General features: G+C 43.2%; 1 protein-coding gene across 1 annotated transcript in view; it reads right to left on the reverse strand.

The window, feature by feature from the left end:
• Positions 1-17888, reverse strand: part of SPOCK1 (SPARC (osteonectin), cwcv and kazal like domains proteoglycan 1) — a 657613-nt gene that overhangs the window by 213643 nt on the left and 426082 nt on the right. The window contains exon 4 of the mRNA XM_007517572.3: positions 15505-15619. Coding sequence (XP_007517634.2) covers positions 15505-15619 — 115 coding nt within the window. The remainder of the gene's footprint in view (positions 1-15504; positions 15620-17888) is intronic.

Genomic DNA, 17888 nt, shown 5'->3' on the forward strand with positions numbered 1-17888 from the left:
CTCCATTATGAACTGCTTTTCACTGGCTGCTGCTCTTGTCATTAAGCTCATCCAATCAATACCTTGAGTTTCAGGAACACAAAGAAACCACACTGACTTGTCTGAGTTATGAAATCTCACTTAGTAGTAGCTGGGTCCTTGTGAACAAAGGTTGCAGACAGCATTCTGTTTTTATTTGGGGGAATAAATGGATGTGGTTTAAAATAATTAGATATCTCCAAGTCTAACTGACATTCAGTTTTGAGGATTGCTTCTGGAAAACAACAACAAAAGAAACAACTAAATCCTGAATCAATGTTGCTTTTGGCACTGAAAGGAAGAAAGAACTATACGGATACCTAGATCATCACCAATCACTCCATATGGGGCAGGGAACTGTGTGAGGGACACTCTTAGGATCAGGAACAGAAACCCTGGTGGACTGGCAGGTGTCAGCACTGTCAGGGAAGAACAAACCAGCCCCAGAGAGCTCAGACCCTAGATCACACAACAGAAGAGGTTGTGTCAATTTCCTCCACCTTGGCCCCTGTTCACTTCTTACTGACTCTGTGCAATCAAAGGAATCAATGTAGCAATCTCAATAGTCCCTAAAAAACAGGTGTCATAAATACAGACCCAAATGACAGTTGTGACAGGTTGGTTAGATTCCTTCCACAAAGTATGAGTAATAAGAAGTGGTCAGTTAGAGCATCTCATAAACAAACCTATCTACCCCTTCTCTTATTGCCCCCATGTTTTTTTTTAAATTTTTTATTTATAAAAGGGAAACACTGACTAAACCATAGGATAAGAGAGATACAACTTCACACAATTCCCACCACCAGAGCTCTGTATCATATCCCTCCCATGATAGCATTCCTATTCTTTAACCCTCTAGGAGTATGGACCCAAAGTAATTGTGGGATGCAGAAGGTTGAAGGTCTGGCTTCTGTAATTGCTTCCCCACTGAACATGGGCATTGACAGGTGGATCCATACTCCCAGCCTCTCTCTCTCATTCCCTAGTGGGGCAGGGCTCTGGGGAAGTGGAACTCCAGGATACAATGGTGGGGTTGTCTGTCCAGGGAAGTCTGGTCAGCATCATGCTAGCATCTGGAACCTGATGGTTGACAAGAGACTTAACATACAAAGCCAAACAAATTGTTTACCAATCATGGACCTAAAGGCTAAAATAGTGCAGATGGCATATTTTAGTTATATTCCAAAGGGCCTATGGCTATACTAGTGTTTTTGTTTTTGTTGTTGTTGTTTTTGCCTGAGCCTGAAATTTTATATGCAGGTGGGTCCTAATTATTGTCTGGGGAGGTGATATCATGGCTGGCAGAAGGACCAGAAAGCTGATCAGGGAAGAGAGTAGCTCCCAAATATGGGACAGGAATATAAATATTGTTGACTGTAAACCCCATTGATTTGATGTGATCTGGGGCCCATATTCAGCTTAGGAGCCTATGTGACCTCTGCATCCCTGCAGGTCTGAGCTCACATTCTATGGTCATAAGTAGGAACGTTCCAAGATGCCCCAATATCAGGACCCATCTTCCGCAGGTGTAGCAGAGAGTATATTGTCCAGCCTCCCTTCAGAGGATGGAACATTCTCTACCATTGTTGATCCAAGTTGAGGGCAAGATTCTATGGCCCTCATGGTTATTACTGGGCTCAGCGCAGGCATCAGGAATCCCTGATCCCGGCAACAATTTTTTCCTCACTATTTTTTTTTTCCTCCTCCAGGGTTATTGTTGGGCTTGGTGCCTGCACCATGAATCCACCGCTCCTGTAGGCCATTTCCCCACCCCTTTTGTTGCCCTTGCTGTAGCTTCGTTGTGGTTATTATTATTATTTCCCTTGTTGACGCAATTCGTTGTTGGATAGGACAGAGAGAAATGGAGAGAGGAGGGGAAGACAGAGAAGGGGAGGGAAAGATAGACACCTGCAGACCTGCTTCACCGCCTGTGAAGCAACTCCCCTGCAGGTGGGGAGCCAGGGGCTCGAACCGGGATCCTTACGCCGGTCACTGCGCTTTGTGCCACATGCGCTTAACCCACTGCGCCACCGCCCGACCCCCTCCTCACTATTTTTTATGACAGAGCAGAGAGACATTGAGAGAGGTGAGTGGTAGAAAGGGAAAGAGAAAGACAGACACCTGCAGACCTGCTTCATCACTCATGAAGAGCCCCTCCTGCAGGTGGGGAGTGGTTGATGTATGCTTAACCAGGTGCACCACCACCCAGGCCTCCCCATTTAAGTTGTTATTGCCACCAAGATTATCACTGGGGCTTAGTGCCTAAGCAATGAATCTACTGCTCCTAATAACCATTTATTCCTTTTCTTTATTTTTTGGATAGAGACAGAAAAATTGAGAAGGAAGGGCAAGACAGAGAGGTAAAGAGAGAGACACCTGTAGCACTGATGAATCTTTCCCCCTGCAAGTGGAGACTAGGGGCTTGAATCAGGGTCTTTGCACATGGTAACATGTGTGCTCAGCTGGGTGTGCCACCATAGCCCCTCTCCTTTTTTTTTTTAATCTATGTCTGGTGTTAGGCATTTAGGTTTAAGTATTGTAAAACAACAGACTACAATCATGGATTTCCTGTTCTTATAGCCGACTGCCTCAGAAGTGGGTTCAGGTCCCCAAGTCAACTAAATCAATACCACAAACGGTCCAGAAGTGGTGTCCAGCCTTCAATAGCACTCTACCCACTTGCAGAGCATGCCAGCTGAAGATCCCTCCCCGCAAAAATGAGATACAAGGCAATGCATGGGCCTCTAGGAGAAAAGACTTGAGCTACTCAAATAGAAAATCTTAGTAATGGATATAGGCATGATCATACTAAAGTGATTGGCAATTCTGTCAAGCTGGAAACAGCAGAAAGTCATCCAGGCAACTAGGCAACTAAGAATTACCATCCATGTGGCCATGTGTCTTCCAAACAGAGACAGATATGCGGCTGTATAATCAACCCACTCAAAGTCCCTATATCAGGAGGTAGTGCTTTGTTGTAAAACAAAACTGAGATGAAATAGCTGTCATCCTTTCAAATATTCTCTGTGAGTTTGGTATTTGAGGCACATTCTGTGATGCACTTCTTCCTGACCTCAAATACTTTTATTCCTTTTTTTCAAGTTCACATAAAAGACAGAAAGCTCTCAGATTGGTCCACTACACCAGGAGCTCCACTGGATCTGATTTCTGCGCTGGTGTGGAGAACGCATTGTTATTCCAGATAATTAGGAAGTGGAGATAAAGAGGCTGTAATGCAAGAGAAACCCTAGGCCATCAGTAAGATGAGCCTTTAGTTCCTTATTTAAAAACAGATTAGCTCCCCTTGCTCCCAGAAGGCTTCCATGGGTACAGTTAGCCCCACCCTGACATATTTTCCTCCCATTTACAAAACACATGCAGAATTTAAGAACGTGGCTCGTCTAGAAGGTTTAAAACAAATGCTTCAATTTTCTGTTCTCCAGTTGAAAATCGATGGTAACAGAGAGATAAAATCAATACTCAGTGCTCTGTAGGGAGAAGCTATCCCTTTACCTTTCCCCATCTTCTACCCCCACTGCCAACAATGTATCAGCACTAGTCAGTCCTAATAGGGGGTTTCTGAGTGTGGCGCCCACTTCAGGCTGGATGACTTTGGTGCATTCCTCTGCCCTCTAAGAAGAAAATGTCTTTAAGAAAGACCAAGATATCCTTTTTTTTTTAAATTTCTTTATTGGGAAATTAATGTTTTACATTAGACAGAAAATACAATAGTTTGTACATGAATAACATTTCCTAGTTTTTCATATAACAATACAACCCCAGTAGGTTCTCTGTTATCGTTTTTTGGACTTGTACTCTCCCCCCACCCACCCACTCCAGGGTCTTTTATTTTGGTGCAATACACCAACTAGAGGTCAGGTTCTACTTGTGTTTTCTTCTCATCTTGTTTTTCAACTTCTGCCTCAGAGTGAGATCATCCCATACTCATCCTTCTATTTCTGACTTATTTCACTTAACATGATTTTTTTCAAGCTCCATCCAAGATCGGTTGAAAATGGTGAAGTTGCCGTTTTTAATAGCTGAGTAGTATTCCATTGTGCATATATACCACAACTTTCTCAGCCACTCATCTGTTGTTGGGCACCTGGGTTGCTTCCAGGTTTTGGCTATTACAAATTGTGTTACTATGTTGGTATGCTTCTAATTCTGCTTTTAAAAACCCCTTCTGTTTCATTTGGTTTAATCCCCCCTGCATTCTATTTACATAACACTGTATTCTATTTACATAACCTCTGTTAACAAGCACCACCCTCCCTCCAGGGCATTGGTGGTTCAGTGGTAGAATTTTGCCTGCTCCGCCCCCTCTCCTTGTCATACCCTGATTTTCACCAGTCACTTTTCTCTCCACCCTCTCTGCTTCGCATCCTGTTCCCACCCTACTGGGCTAGTATATTTATAAGGACAAGATTGTTTGTAGTTTTTAGTTTAGCTTAGCTTGGTATAGATTGCGCTGTGTCCTGCATGAATAAAGAGATACTGCGTACAACCCAGCCATGAGTCCCGGGTCTTCTGTTACACGCCCGTGAAGCCAGCCCGGCGAAAACAACACTACTAAGAACATATATGTACACAGATCTTTTTGGATGGGTGTGCTGAGTTCCTCAGGAAATATCCCTAGGAGAGGAATTGCAAGGTCATAGGGTAGGTCCATTTCTAGCCTTAAGAAGGCCCAAGACTTCTAACAAAGCCATGTACCAGTTGGATATTCACCATCTAAGGTCAGAATTTGACTTAATTGTTTCCCTAAAGATCCATCCTATAAGGAAGCCCTCAAACCCTAAGGAAATCCTCAAACAGCTCCCCGGGCAACTAAGGATTGACTTTCTGCCCTCATACACCAGTTTACATGCTTAAAGTTTCATGTACATGGATATAATGCAGTAAATATGTTATCTTTTTATGACTTAAATAATTCATTAATTAGAGAGGGAGAACCAGAGCACCATCTGGCATATGCAACATCAGGGATCAAACTAACATCTACATGCTTGCAAGTGCAGTAAATTTAACCACCATGCCACCTCTCAGGCTGCTTTTCATGTCTTCTTAACTAAGCATAAGTACCATGAGATTGTTCAGTGTGTGTTTGTGTGTGTGTGTGAGAGAGATAAAGAGAAGCAGAGAGAGACAGAGACAGAGAGAATATATATACTTTTGTTGTTTATTAGTAACCCACTATAATGAGCATACCATAATTAATCTATCCATTCACCTATTGATGGGCAATTTGGGAGTATTCACTGCCTTCTATTATTACAAATAAAACCACTATGAACACTCATGAGTGGTTCTTGTGGACATGCATTTATTACAGAGTCTGGATACAGATATTTTGTAGGACATGTGTTTGGCAAATGTTTTCTCTCATATTTTGCTGAATTTCTCTATCTTTTTAATTGGCATCTATCCTTCACGTTTTCATGTACACAGTTTAAGAAGTAATTTTCTAACCCAATGTTACTACCACTATTTTCTTCTTAGTTTAATGATCTTAGTTGTTATATTCAGGTTGGTTTTATACAGTAGGTTATATAATCATTAAAATGTATATAATTTCAAAGTTTTCAATATGAAGAAATACTAATTTAACCTATTAATTGAAGATAATCCTATATAAGGTTTTACCATATAAGATGAGGCATCTTTCAATAATCAAGTTTTACCAAAAACACACCAACGAACAAGGTTTAAAATGAGAAGAAATAATGAAAGGAAAAGTGTTGGAGTGTTTTAATTACTAGTATTTTTCAGATGGTGCTTCTTTTTTACTTTTCTATTTTTTCACTGTTAGATTAAACTCTGGAATAGCAAAAACATTAAGATTTTACCGAGGCTGCATTCCCCCTGCCCTTCAGTGCATGGGTGACCCTGATAAGGAGGCTTCGAGGTAAACACAATACCATGAATTCACCCTCTGCCAAGCCTACCTGATAGTGCTTAGCAGGAAGAGATGAAACAGAGAAGCTCCTAAGAGAATTCTCCAAAAATAATGTGAGTTTAGCTGAAGCTTCTAGATCAAACCAAATGTTAATCCAAACCCAAATCCCACCTTCATCAAAGTGAGAAATTTTAACTGAGAGAACGCTAGTTGCCCCATTCAGCACCCCCTGAAATTGCTTGCTGTCTGGCCTGACACTGTGGCGTCACAGATGTGTATGTCAAGTGGCTTTAAACTCACTCAATCTCAGCGGTGGGTAGGGAAAGCTAATGAAATTCTCTCACTGACGCCTTCACTAACCTGTCTGAATCTGTTCACAGTGACAGTCGATGTCTACAGCCTCATCATCAGCCCAGAGCCTCTCTATCGCCCATACTACTCAGTGCCTGGACAACAAAGGATTGACTTTCTGCCCTCATACACCAGTTTACATGCCTAAAGTTTCATGTACATGGATATAATGCAGTAAATATGTTATCTTTTTATGACTTAAATAATTCATTAATTAGAGAGAGGGAACCAGAGCACCATCTGGTATATGCAACATCAGGGATCAAACTAACATCCTCATGCTTGCAAGTGCAGTAAATTTAATCACTATGCCACCTCTCAGGCTGCTTTTCATGTCTTCTTAACTAATCATAAGTACCATGAGATTATTCAGTGTATGTCTGTGTGTGTGTGTGAGAGAGAGAGAGAGAGAGAGAGAGAGAAATCTTGCTAGCAGAACTGTCTATAGATATTTCACCACAAGAAAGATTATTTCCCTGATGGAGGAATAAATCCAGTTGTCAATGTAGTCTCCCTAGTCTGAGGGAAGCCCTGGAGTATAATCTGGAGGGACAGGTGTTTCATCTGGGAAAGTGGCCCAGACTGAGAAGGGGACAGACTGGCATGGAATTCAGCCTCAAAGAATCCCACTGGGGGACCATACTGGTTCAAACCACTTCCCAAATGTGATAGGGGAGTGACACTACTTTTGAGGCTGTTTTTCTAATAAGGGAACAGACTGGACCCTATTACACAGTCATTTTTAAGTTCTTACCTGCTGTATATCACAGAGAGAAGCAGCAAAAAGGACTCCCTCTCAGGCCTTATACTAACCCTCATGGGTATCCTAGGGCAGAAGCTTCAAAGACAGATGTGGTCAGCCTGGGAAGGGGGAAAGTCTCCTACTGTGAGCTGTGATCTGTGATCTGTGTTTCTTCTCAGGAACATGTAACTTTGGTGCTTGGTGGCATGGAACCAGACATTGGCAATATCTATTACTGTGATTCTTTCAGTGGCTGGAAGGCAGCTGCCATGTCCCAACACTAAGCTATGACTTTACACACCATCATCTTACCAATGCAAGCATGCACACAAATACCCTATGCAAGAATTACCAAAATGCACTGCCTATAAAGGTTCTCTGTAAGAATTACTGCAGATGACCTGCTTCACTGCTTGTGAAGCACCAGATCCCCTTGCAGGTGGGGAGCTGAGGGGTCGAACCAGGATCCTTATGCCTGTCCTTGACTTTGCACTATGTACGCTTAACCTGCTGCGCTAATGCCCAGCCCCAGTGTGTGTTTGTTTTTTAAACAAATACTTAACATTTTAATGCTAGTCTATCATGGTGTCATCAAAATATATGGTCCTCCTATGATATAGAATACATACTGTAGGGCCTGTAAGCTAGCTCACCTAGTTAGTGTGTCTGCTTTGCCATGCATATGGAGGAATATCCCAAGCTTGACCGAGTTTGCCTTTCACTACTTTACATTCATCAATCTACACTGGCAGTAATGAATTCCAGACACCACAAAAAAAAAAAAAGAAAGAATTACCAGAGATGCATTCCAACAAACTGATAAGACCACCCCCCCACACACACACACTAAATCCATTTACAGGTGAGAAAGCATGAACCCTGAAAGGTAGTTATTTGTCAGGGTCACATAGGTAAGAATTCACCAACCTGGGCATGAAGCTCAGTCTGCGCTCTTCCCAAGTGCATGCTTTTAGCCACCCAAGTCTGTGGTCACTGGGAGGTATGGGCTGGGCAATAAAGTTTATACATTCAACACAAAAAATTACAGGTTTTTGAAAGGGAGCGGGGCCCACACAGAAACTTGATGTGTCCAGAAAATAACATTTATATCTGGAGAGGACTGAATACCAGTGAGGGAGCTGCCTTGGACATAAACAGATTGGATGGAATGGAAAGCTGAAAATATACTTCTGATAATTACAAAAAGGGGCTGAATTCTAGAAGGAAGGAGACATGAAATAGGCTCTAATATATGCTGCATATTGCTGGGAAATTGTGCCGATGCAGTCACATCTGCCATGTTGTCCCCTCAGGCTACTGCTAGTTCCCACAAGAGTTGGGACATTCTTGGAGTTCAGCCATGTTGTGCCCTCAGGGCATTGTCTATATCCCCGCAATATTTGGAGTGCTTTGGTTACTCCTCCCCCCTCCCATTCTCATGAGAGTTATTATCCTATCCTGGAGTGCTATGGTTACTCCTCCCCCTTCCCATTCTCATGAAAGCTACTCCTATAAAAGCCCTTCTTCTTCCGCACCTCGCTCTCTTGCCAGCGCTTCACTCCAGTGTTCAGATGCAGGAAAGGTTACTACGTGAGGTGGCCATTTTCTCTACCTCCACATGGCCCAACCTGCCTCTCTAGCACCCAACTCTGAGGTGCCAGCGCAAATAAAGATTTGTGATTCCTCTTCGCTCTGGACCCCCTCTCTCTCTTCTCCGTGGCCCACACATAACAACATCTGGCGATTCTCCCCCTCCTCTCTGGTAAACCTTCTAATCTTCAACTCTACCCCCACAGTAGTAGGGGCATTGTGGCAAGACCATGGGGTTCTTGAGTGGCTTCACACGCCAGTAGGAGGAGCTCCAAGACTCCTCACTGAGATAGATGCATTAGCATTCATGGTTCGCCAAGGGAGAAATAGGTCTGTGCAGGTCTTAGGGAAAGAACCGGATTTAATTATTCTGCCCTTTTCTCTCACAGATACAGAGTGGCTCATACGCCATCATTGCCACTTTGCCATAAGCTTCATGGGGTTTCCAGGACAAATAGGTAACCATTTTCCTTCTAATAAATTGATAGCTTCTTTACCTCTTTTGCCTCTAATAGCACCTAAACTTTTCTCTCGAGATCCCATTCCTTCTGCTCCTACAGTCTTCACTGATGGTGGAAAAAAGGGAGCTGCTGCCCTCATATATTACCCAGACAAACAACCCCCTAAACCTCTCTTTACTGAGCTTCCTGAGAATTCCCCTCAGTACAAAGAACTTTATGCTGTTTTCCTTGCATTAAAAGCTGTACCAGAATCCTTCAACCTTTTTTCTGACAGTGTGTATACTGTTAACTTACTTCCATGGCTTGCTTGTTCTTATGTGAAAATTGATGACAACCCACTTTCCCCTCTCTTGATTCAAATCGCCTCTATGCTCTCTTCTCGAACCCAACCACTATATATTCAGCACCTTCATTCCCACAGCCCTCTTCCTGGTTCCCTGTCTGAAGGGAATGCTGCAGCTGACTGCCTTGCCTCCACAGGAGCTCTCCTAGTCTCTGTCTCTGATCCTGCTGATTTCCATTCTCTAACCCATGTTAATCTTAAAGGCCTTTGAGCTCAATTTCCTGATGTTCCTTTACCACAGTTAAAACATATCCTAGCTACATGCTCTTCCTGTGCAAGTCTCATAAAAACACCTGCTATTCAGACTCTTGGTGTTAACCCCCGAGGCTTAAAAGCTAATGCTATTTGGCAAATTGATGTCACCCACATACCAAACTTTGGAAAACAAAAATATGTGTTTGTCTCAATTGATACCTTTTCTAAATTTATGTGGGCAACAGCTCAGACAAGAGAAAGCTCTAAAAAGCTTATAAGCCATATGCTCTCCTGTTTTGCTGTGATGGTCTTACCCCTTCAACTGAAAACTGACAATGGACCAGCATTTACCAGCAAACAATTTAAATATTTTTGTTCCCTCTGGAACATTACTCATACCACAGGCATTCCCTATAATCCACAGGGACAAGGCATTGTCGAGAGGGCCCATCAAACCCTTAAGGCTCAATTAAATAAAGATAAAGGAGGAATATACCCCCCCAATATCCAGCTAGCAAAAGCCTTAACTACGTTAAATCTCTTTAATATTTACAATAACTTGGACTTACCTCCTATTATTCTTCACTGGCAAACACCATCTACTCTCCCATCTATTAAGGTCAAATGGAAAGACCCACTTGATAAAATTTGGAAAGGGCCTGACCCTCTATTGACCATAGGAAGAGGTTTTGCATGAATTTTCCCACATAATTACTCTAAACCTGTCTGGGTTCCTGCCTGCCATGTCCGACAATACCCTCATGATGGCACTGTTATCCCTGAAGAACAAGAAATACAAGAGGACTAGCTGCAGGATACATCCCAGGATTCATAATATGACATGGCAGAACCTACAAAAGTTGCCTCACAGAGCCCTCTCTCCTACCCCTTCCCTGAATGTCTTATGTTATGACTGGCCAGTTGTGTTTTGTGAGTGAGTGTGTTGAATGACCAAAAATCTTTGTATGACCCATCTTCTCAGAGTACTCTAAATGTTAAAACCATTGTCACTAACATGCATTAACTCTCTAAGTAACCTGAGTCTGTTTATAGTCCAAAGTCAATTATAGTAAACCTCTAACTTGTTACAAGTTTTATTTTTTTTTCACAAGTAAGTGATTACAGCTATCAAGCCTTCATATGAGGAATCATCTGTTCATATGGTAAAGTATTAAACTGTAAGAAGTTCCTCCATATCCAACCTATGTGAATTAATAACATTCACATATTCTTGTACACTTAACTGGTGTATCTTGTCTTGCCACCATAGGCCTGCCTTTGTCAGCCAACAATTTAAAGATGTTTCCCTTTATAACATCACCCATGCCACGGAATCCTTTACTACCCCCAAAGACAAATGGCTGTTCCCCTGGACATCGCATCCACTGACTGCTTCCCTTAGACTTAAGATATGATCCCACCTCTTCATACCAATGGATACATTCCCCCTTCCTTACCTGTCTACCCTTAGTTGTGGGACCCTAGCTTGTTTTACTTCTTCTGCTCACAATAGGTCCTATAATTCTTTTTTTTAACATTTTAATTTATTGAGAAAGAGAGGAGGAGAAAGAAAGAACCAGATATCTTTCTGGTACACATGCTGCCAGGGATCGAACTTGGGACCTCACGCTTGAGAGTCTAACGCCTTATCCACTACGACACCTCCCAGACCACGGTCCTATAATTCTTAACAAGCTCATGGCCTTTTTGTGGCAACAGATTGATGCCATAAAGATGCAACCTATACAAACTCACTATCATATGCTGGACATAGCAGAATATTGAGTTGCTGTGGAGGATTTGGCCCCTCCATCAGAACGTCTACCATGTAGAGGGCTGGCTAGCCAATGATGGGTAAGAGGAAACTAGCGCTATCCAGTCAACTTAAGACAGGGCATCTGGTAGTACTGGGCAAAAATGACCAGGTGTTCCAATGACGGATAAGACGGAAAGCTGATCCCCAACCTAAGACAGGCACAGTCCACTCTGCCACAAAACAAAGTCTGCCAAACATCAAAACATGATGTAATACAGGGGGACATGTGGGGAGCCACATGTGCCCTCAAGGTTGCTTTTGGCATGGCCATAGAGTTTATGTTAAAAGATAGTTCCTGGGAATCGAGCGGTGGCAGCGGGTTTAGCACAGGTGGCACTAAGTGCAAGAACTGGCTTGAGGATCCCAGTTTGAGCCCCGGCTCCTCACCTGCAGGGGAATCACTTCACGGGCGGTGAAGCAGGTCTACAGGTGTCTTTCTCTCCCCCTGTCTTCCCCTCCTCTCTCCACTTCTCTCTGTTCTATCCAACAACCACAATATCAGCAATAACAACAATATAATTACAACAATAAAACAACTAGGGCAACAAAAGGCAAGATACCAAAAAAAAAAAAGGGATAAGATAGTTCCCGCTTCCCTAAACCTTAGAGTCTTTGTTAAAAGATAAGTTCTTTCCCCCCATGAATATATAATAATAAATGAATAGGAAAGATACATCCCCCAATATTCAGTTGGCTAAGGCACCAAACCTCTTTTTCTATAAAGCATTCAAATCAGATGCCCTGCTAACCACAAGAAGCAGATTGTGTTTCTTCCACAGGAATCCCGGAAAAAAACATCTGGACCCCTGCACACCCTGACATCACCCACTAGATGGTACGACTACAGTGACACCCCCCCGAAACCCTAGATGTCACCTGACGTGATCTGAAGAACCTGATTCACAGACTCCAAGGACAGAACTTTTTTCATGTCTGTCTGCCTTTCGTGCTTCTGCTTTGCCTGTCACGTTTTGGTGGTTCCAGCTCACAATCTACAGAAAAGCAGAATTCCAGAGGCTGAACTTCCTCATGCAGCATTTCATTCCCTGCCATTTCTCCCCCTAGTCACCTACTTTGGACTGAGACTTCTATCGGACTTGCTGATATACCCTTTGGACACTTTAGACAATTTTACAGCAGCTTCCTTCCCTTCACGTTGTTGGTTTTTCATAGACTGAGCCTGAGTAGTTCATAGACTTTACACACTGTTACCCTGGGAAAAGGATAAAAGGAAAAGGATAAAAGGAAAGGGGGAGATGCTGGGAAATTGTGCTGATGCAGTCACATCTGCCATGTTGTCCCCTCAGGCTACTGCTAGTTCCCACAAGAGTTGGGACATTCTTGGAGTTCAGCCATGTTGTGCCCTCAGGGCATTGTCTATATCCCCGCAATATTTGGAGTGCTTTGGTTACTCCTCCCCCCTCCCATTCTCATGAGAGTTATTATCCTATCCTGGAGTGCTATGGTTACTCCTCCCCCTTCCCATTCTCACGAAAGCTACTCCTATAAAAGCCCTTCTTCTTCCGCACCTCGCTCTCTTGCCAGCGCTTCACTCCAGTGTTCAGATGCAGGAAAGGTTACTACGTGAGGCGGCCATTTTCACTACCTCCACATGGCCCAACCTGCCTCTCTAGCACCCAACTCTGAGGTGCCAGTGCAAATAAAGATTTGTGTTTCCTCTTCACTCCAGAACCCCTCTCTCTCTTTTCCGCGGCCCACACACAACAACAGCATATTATACACACACAGAAACACACACAGACATACACACACAGACATACACACACACACACACACACACACACACACACGAATAATCTAGAGCACTATCCCAAACAGCATCTATGTATTTACATCAAATGAGGCCATACCCTTCCCCCTTCAGAGAACCCAGGATGATCTTCTCAGAGCATGTATTCCTTTAATGGCATTCTAAATAACACACAGCTTTGTTCTGTTCTACATTTCAGTCTCCAACTTGATTTTCCCTGAAGGTAGGTTTAGGGTTTCTTATTCCCTCTATAGTTTCAATGCTTTATATAAGTCTGGCACATGGTTAGAGCTAAGACATTCAATGCCTTTTTATTGAAATCCAACCATGAATGAAGAGACCAAGGTCATCTATGGATGTGGTTGAGTGAAAAGCCTCAACTAGACTAGGCAGTGGAACGCCCAGTTGAACACACACATTATCATGTGCGAGGACCCAAGTGCAAGTCCCACTCTCCAACCTATAGGGGGGAATGCTTCAGATCTGCAAGTATCTATTTTTTTCTTTCCATATGTCCCCCTATCCTCTCAATTTATTTCTGTCCTATCAAGTAAAATGGAAATAAAAAGAAGAAAAATGATCTCCAGGACTGGTGGAGTAGTGGATTCATAGTGCTGGTACCAATTTCAGTGATAAACCTGGTGGCAATAAAAAAAAAAAGAAAAAAGACAGATAAAAAAGCCCCAAATATGAAATCCAAAATAAGTGAAAGGATAAAAATACTATAATGATTAAAACAACAGCTTTGGAGCCAGACAGCCCCAGATTTGAATCTTGATAGTCAGTGAGTTAATACAAACAAGCAAATAATGAAGACTATTTTTGCCTGAGAGTGAGTCTCAGTGTTAAAAAGGAGACAAAAATAAACAGTAGGCTGATGAAAAATGTCTTTAAGAAGCCACAGATGTGAGGGTTGAGTGCAATGCCCAGTGCATGCTGGGGTTCCTGGGAAGGGACGGAGCTTCCTTCTTAATGTGTATGTATGCATGTATGTATAGAAATATGTGTATATATATGTATATATGTATCTATTTGTGTATCTATATATGTCTATATCTATATCCATGTCTATCAGGTGCTCCTACCTTTACCTTCAGAGATACTGGCTGGCTATTTTCAGGAGACCACAAAGGCATAGACTGTTGTTCCAGGTGTCATGTTCATAGGATTGGAACTGTTAAAACATGACCTCAAGGAATCGACCAACATTACTTAGACTTCAAGAGATAGACTAGTACCCCCCTTTGCATGGTCCCAGAGTCAATGGAGCTAATAACCTGCAAATGTTACAGGGAAGCAGATTTCCAAAGGCTGCTTCCTTTTCCCAAGGTCAAGGTATAGCACATGTGAAGGCAGATGGAGTTATACAGAACCTACATGTGTAATTTCCATGTCCTATCTTTTATAGCACTGAGGCAGAATTACTCTGGATACAGAAAAGCCCGCTCTCACTGACTGGAGTGAAGGGAGACTAGAGGCAAAGGCTGAAGGACTCTGAAGAAGGAGGGGGGTTCCTCTTGGACCAGTGGGGAGGGGGGTTACATGCTGTGCCCTGAGGAAATGTCCAGGAATGTTCCCAGAAGAAATTGTGAAGGATTCTGGTCCTTAGCAGGCAGGACCCAAACTGAGGCACCCAGCCTGGCAAAGAGGTCACATCCATGATAGACATGGAAGCCGTTAGCGTTAGGCCTCCAGGGACCTCAAAGGACTCTCACTGTTACTATGTAAGTGCCAGTTAGGACACTGAATACTCAGCCATATTTCATTGGCTACAGACTTTCTGATCCTATGGTCATTCCTGGAGAGAAAAGACCCTTACAATGACTACAAGATTTTCTGTCTCTTTTCAGATGACCGCTCAGAGTCAAGTAGATTGTATATAAAGGAAATAAAGAGAGAATAGGGAATCTTATCAAAGACAGCACATTGCTTGGCTTCAACCCAGTTCTGAGCACTCCAGCACCACACAGGAAGTGCTATGGCAGTGGAGTAAGCTCTAATACTGTGGTATCTTTCCCTTTCTCTGCCTCTCTCCCTCTGCTTTTCTATCTAAATGAAAAAGTGACCAGGTAGTAAAACTGCACAGAGTGAGACCTCCCAGATCTGCAAAATAAATACAAATTTTAAATTAAAGGAAATAATGACATCAACCTCTTTTGGAAGCCTCTATTTGAGAACTAGGGAACCACAGCCAGAACACAGCCACCAAACACCATATATTAATAGAAAGACAACACAAGTATCTGCACTTCCTCCCCTTGCCACCCCTTGAGCACCAGATGCTCCTTATGGAGCATGCACCCAGCCTCCCACCTTACCTGGGCAGTAGGTGCTTGCGGCTAACACACAGGGCAGTCTGGTAATCCTGGGTCACACACACTTTGTGGGGGCTGCATTTTACCTTCAGGCAAGGATCTTTAGATGGGTCCAGGGCTGAGGCCAAAGGAAAAAGGAAAGCGTTAGGACCTCCAGGGAAATTTAATTTCTATTTCAACTCAAATACACAAGTGGGAAATAAATAGAACATATGTTTCACTCATATGTTACCTGAGATTGGGGGGGGGGAGAGGATGCAGTGAAAGCCTTATCAATTGCATCTGCTCTTCTCAACATCAAGATAGTGATGCCTTTGTGCTTTGGGAAGTTTCAGCATCTTCATCTCAGGCACAGATTGCATGTAAAAATCCTTTAGAATCTGACATACTCCCAGGACTAAGAGCTGTTTTCTCCCTACTTAGTTATTTGTGGGATATTGCTTCACTCATGCTAAATTTTACTTATATATTTTCCTATAATATCATAAGCCCATGGGGGCAGAACTTTTTGGTTTCAGTTCAATAAACATGGATTGTGTGCATAAATAAACCTATTTTAAGTTTGAGACACAGAACTTTGAGACACACTAGGCAGTTTGTGTTGCACTAAGTTACATTATAATAGGGGCAGGAGAGAAAAAAAAAGAAGAAAAAAACATTCACACATAAATATTTATTGTGCAAGGCAGAGTTAGATAAGGGCCATGATGGGCATATAAAATGATAGCAGAGCTTGAGAGTAAAATAGAGATCAGTTTCTGGGGCAGGGATTAATGAAGCATTGATATGTGAGTTGGATCTTGAAGGATGGTCAAAGTTTTTAAAAACAGCACTGGAAAAAGCAGTCCACTCAGGCTGGCAGGTTTATGGCAATGGAGGCAGACCTGTCTGGGCAATTGTAGGATATTTAATGTGACTTGTGGGTGGAAACAGGTGTGTGTGTGTGTGTGTGTGTGTGTGTGTGTGTGTGTGTGTGTGTGTGTGTGTGTGTTTGAGTGTGTGTGTACATTTGATTGGTCTAACCAAGTAACTTCGACAAGAGTCTCTGAAGACCACAACTCATATATTGCAACAGTTCCAGAGCTGGCTATGAAGCAAGCCGTGGGCTAATCAACTCTCACAAGCTGAGGTGCACATGCTCATCATGGCTGAGAAGTGGCCTCTGGGAATTCTCTGCAAAACAAAAGTAATTGTGCCATCTCCCAGCTCCTGGGCCTAGAGCCTATTAGGCAGTAAATCTTTCATAACTGCTCTCAGCAGGCAGGGGAGGTGAGAGCTCTCTGCATCCTCCCCAAGCAAACATTTGGTTGAAAAAAATCAGCATCCAGAGCAGGGGTGGCAGTACTGGCCCCCTCAGTCCCTATGACCCCTGATCTTCCTGCACTTAGAAATCCTCACTCTTCTGGACCCACCCTGGCCCAGAAGCACACCATTTTCTTCAGACAGCTGGGAATGTCTCAAGGGACCTATCCACACAGCATCCCAAGACATTTCTGCTGCTTAAACAACTTCAGGGAAAAGTTCCCCCACAATAAGCAGCATAGGCAGCACTAAACAGATCCTGGGTACATTCTGAGGCCTATTGGGTCAATGAGGGCAACCAGGTCCTAGTCCCAAGGGACACCCCTTAGCAGACCCTACTTCCCAAAGGAAGAACCCTGCTACCTGGAGCCTAGCAGAAGGACACAGACTACAAGAAAACAGAGCTGATGATTGGAGCTCCAGGGGACCAAGTATATATTCCAAGCTCTCATTGCCTTGGGCTGCCTCTGGGAAGAAAGAAAGTCTGAATGTGCCTTCAGACTCCCATTTGAGGCTAGGCCTTCTAAAAAGTGTAGCAGAAATTTCCAGGTTCCAAGTGGAACTTACTTGACTCCTCAGAATGTTAACCTGAGAAGGCAGGAGCAGGGTCTAAGGCTGTGGCCTTCATTTGGGTACTATACCACCATGACCCCCACCACCCCCACCTCAGTTATAGGGTGATCAGCCAGCCAAGTCTGATTTTGTCTCCAAACAAGTAACAAGCTGAGCCAACAACTCAGAATGATTGCCAGATGACCCACTAGTGATGGTCATACCAACACTTCACTATCCATCCTCACAGAACCCCTGGAGTTTTCACTGGAGGGGAACTCAAAGATGGGGAGAAATAGCTTGACACAGTGTGATGAGTAGCAAAATATGTAGCACTACATGAAGAACATGATGGTCAAATCCAAGCTTCCTCTGGCTTCTGCAGACTATCCATAAATATGAAATGCCTGCACTGTGAACCAGATGGTCTCAGTGGACAGTGCAGCCTCAAGAAAGCTTAAGTGGCTGGGAAGACAGCAAAATGATTATGCAAACAACTTTCATGCCTGCATTTCTGAGCTCCCAGGTTCAAT

Source organism: Erinaceus europaeus, chromosome 2 (assembly GCF_950295315.1).
Source record: "Erinaceus europaeus chromosome 2, mEriEur2.1, whole genome shotgun sequence".
NCBI classification, from domain to species: domain Eukaryota; kingdom Metazoa; phylum Chordata; class Mammalia; order Eulipotyphla; family Erinaceidae; genus Erinaceus; species Erinaceus europaeus.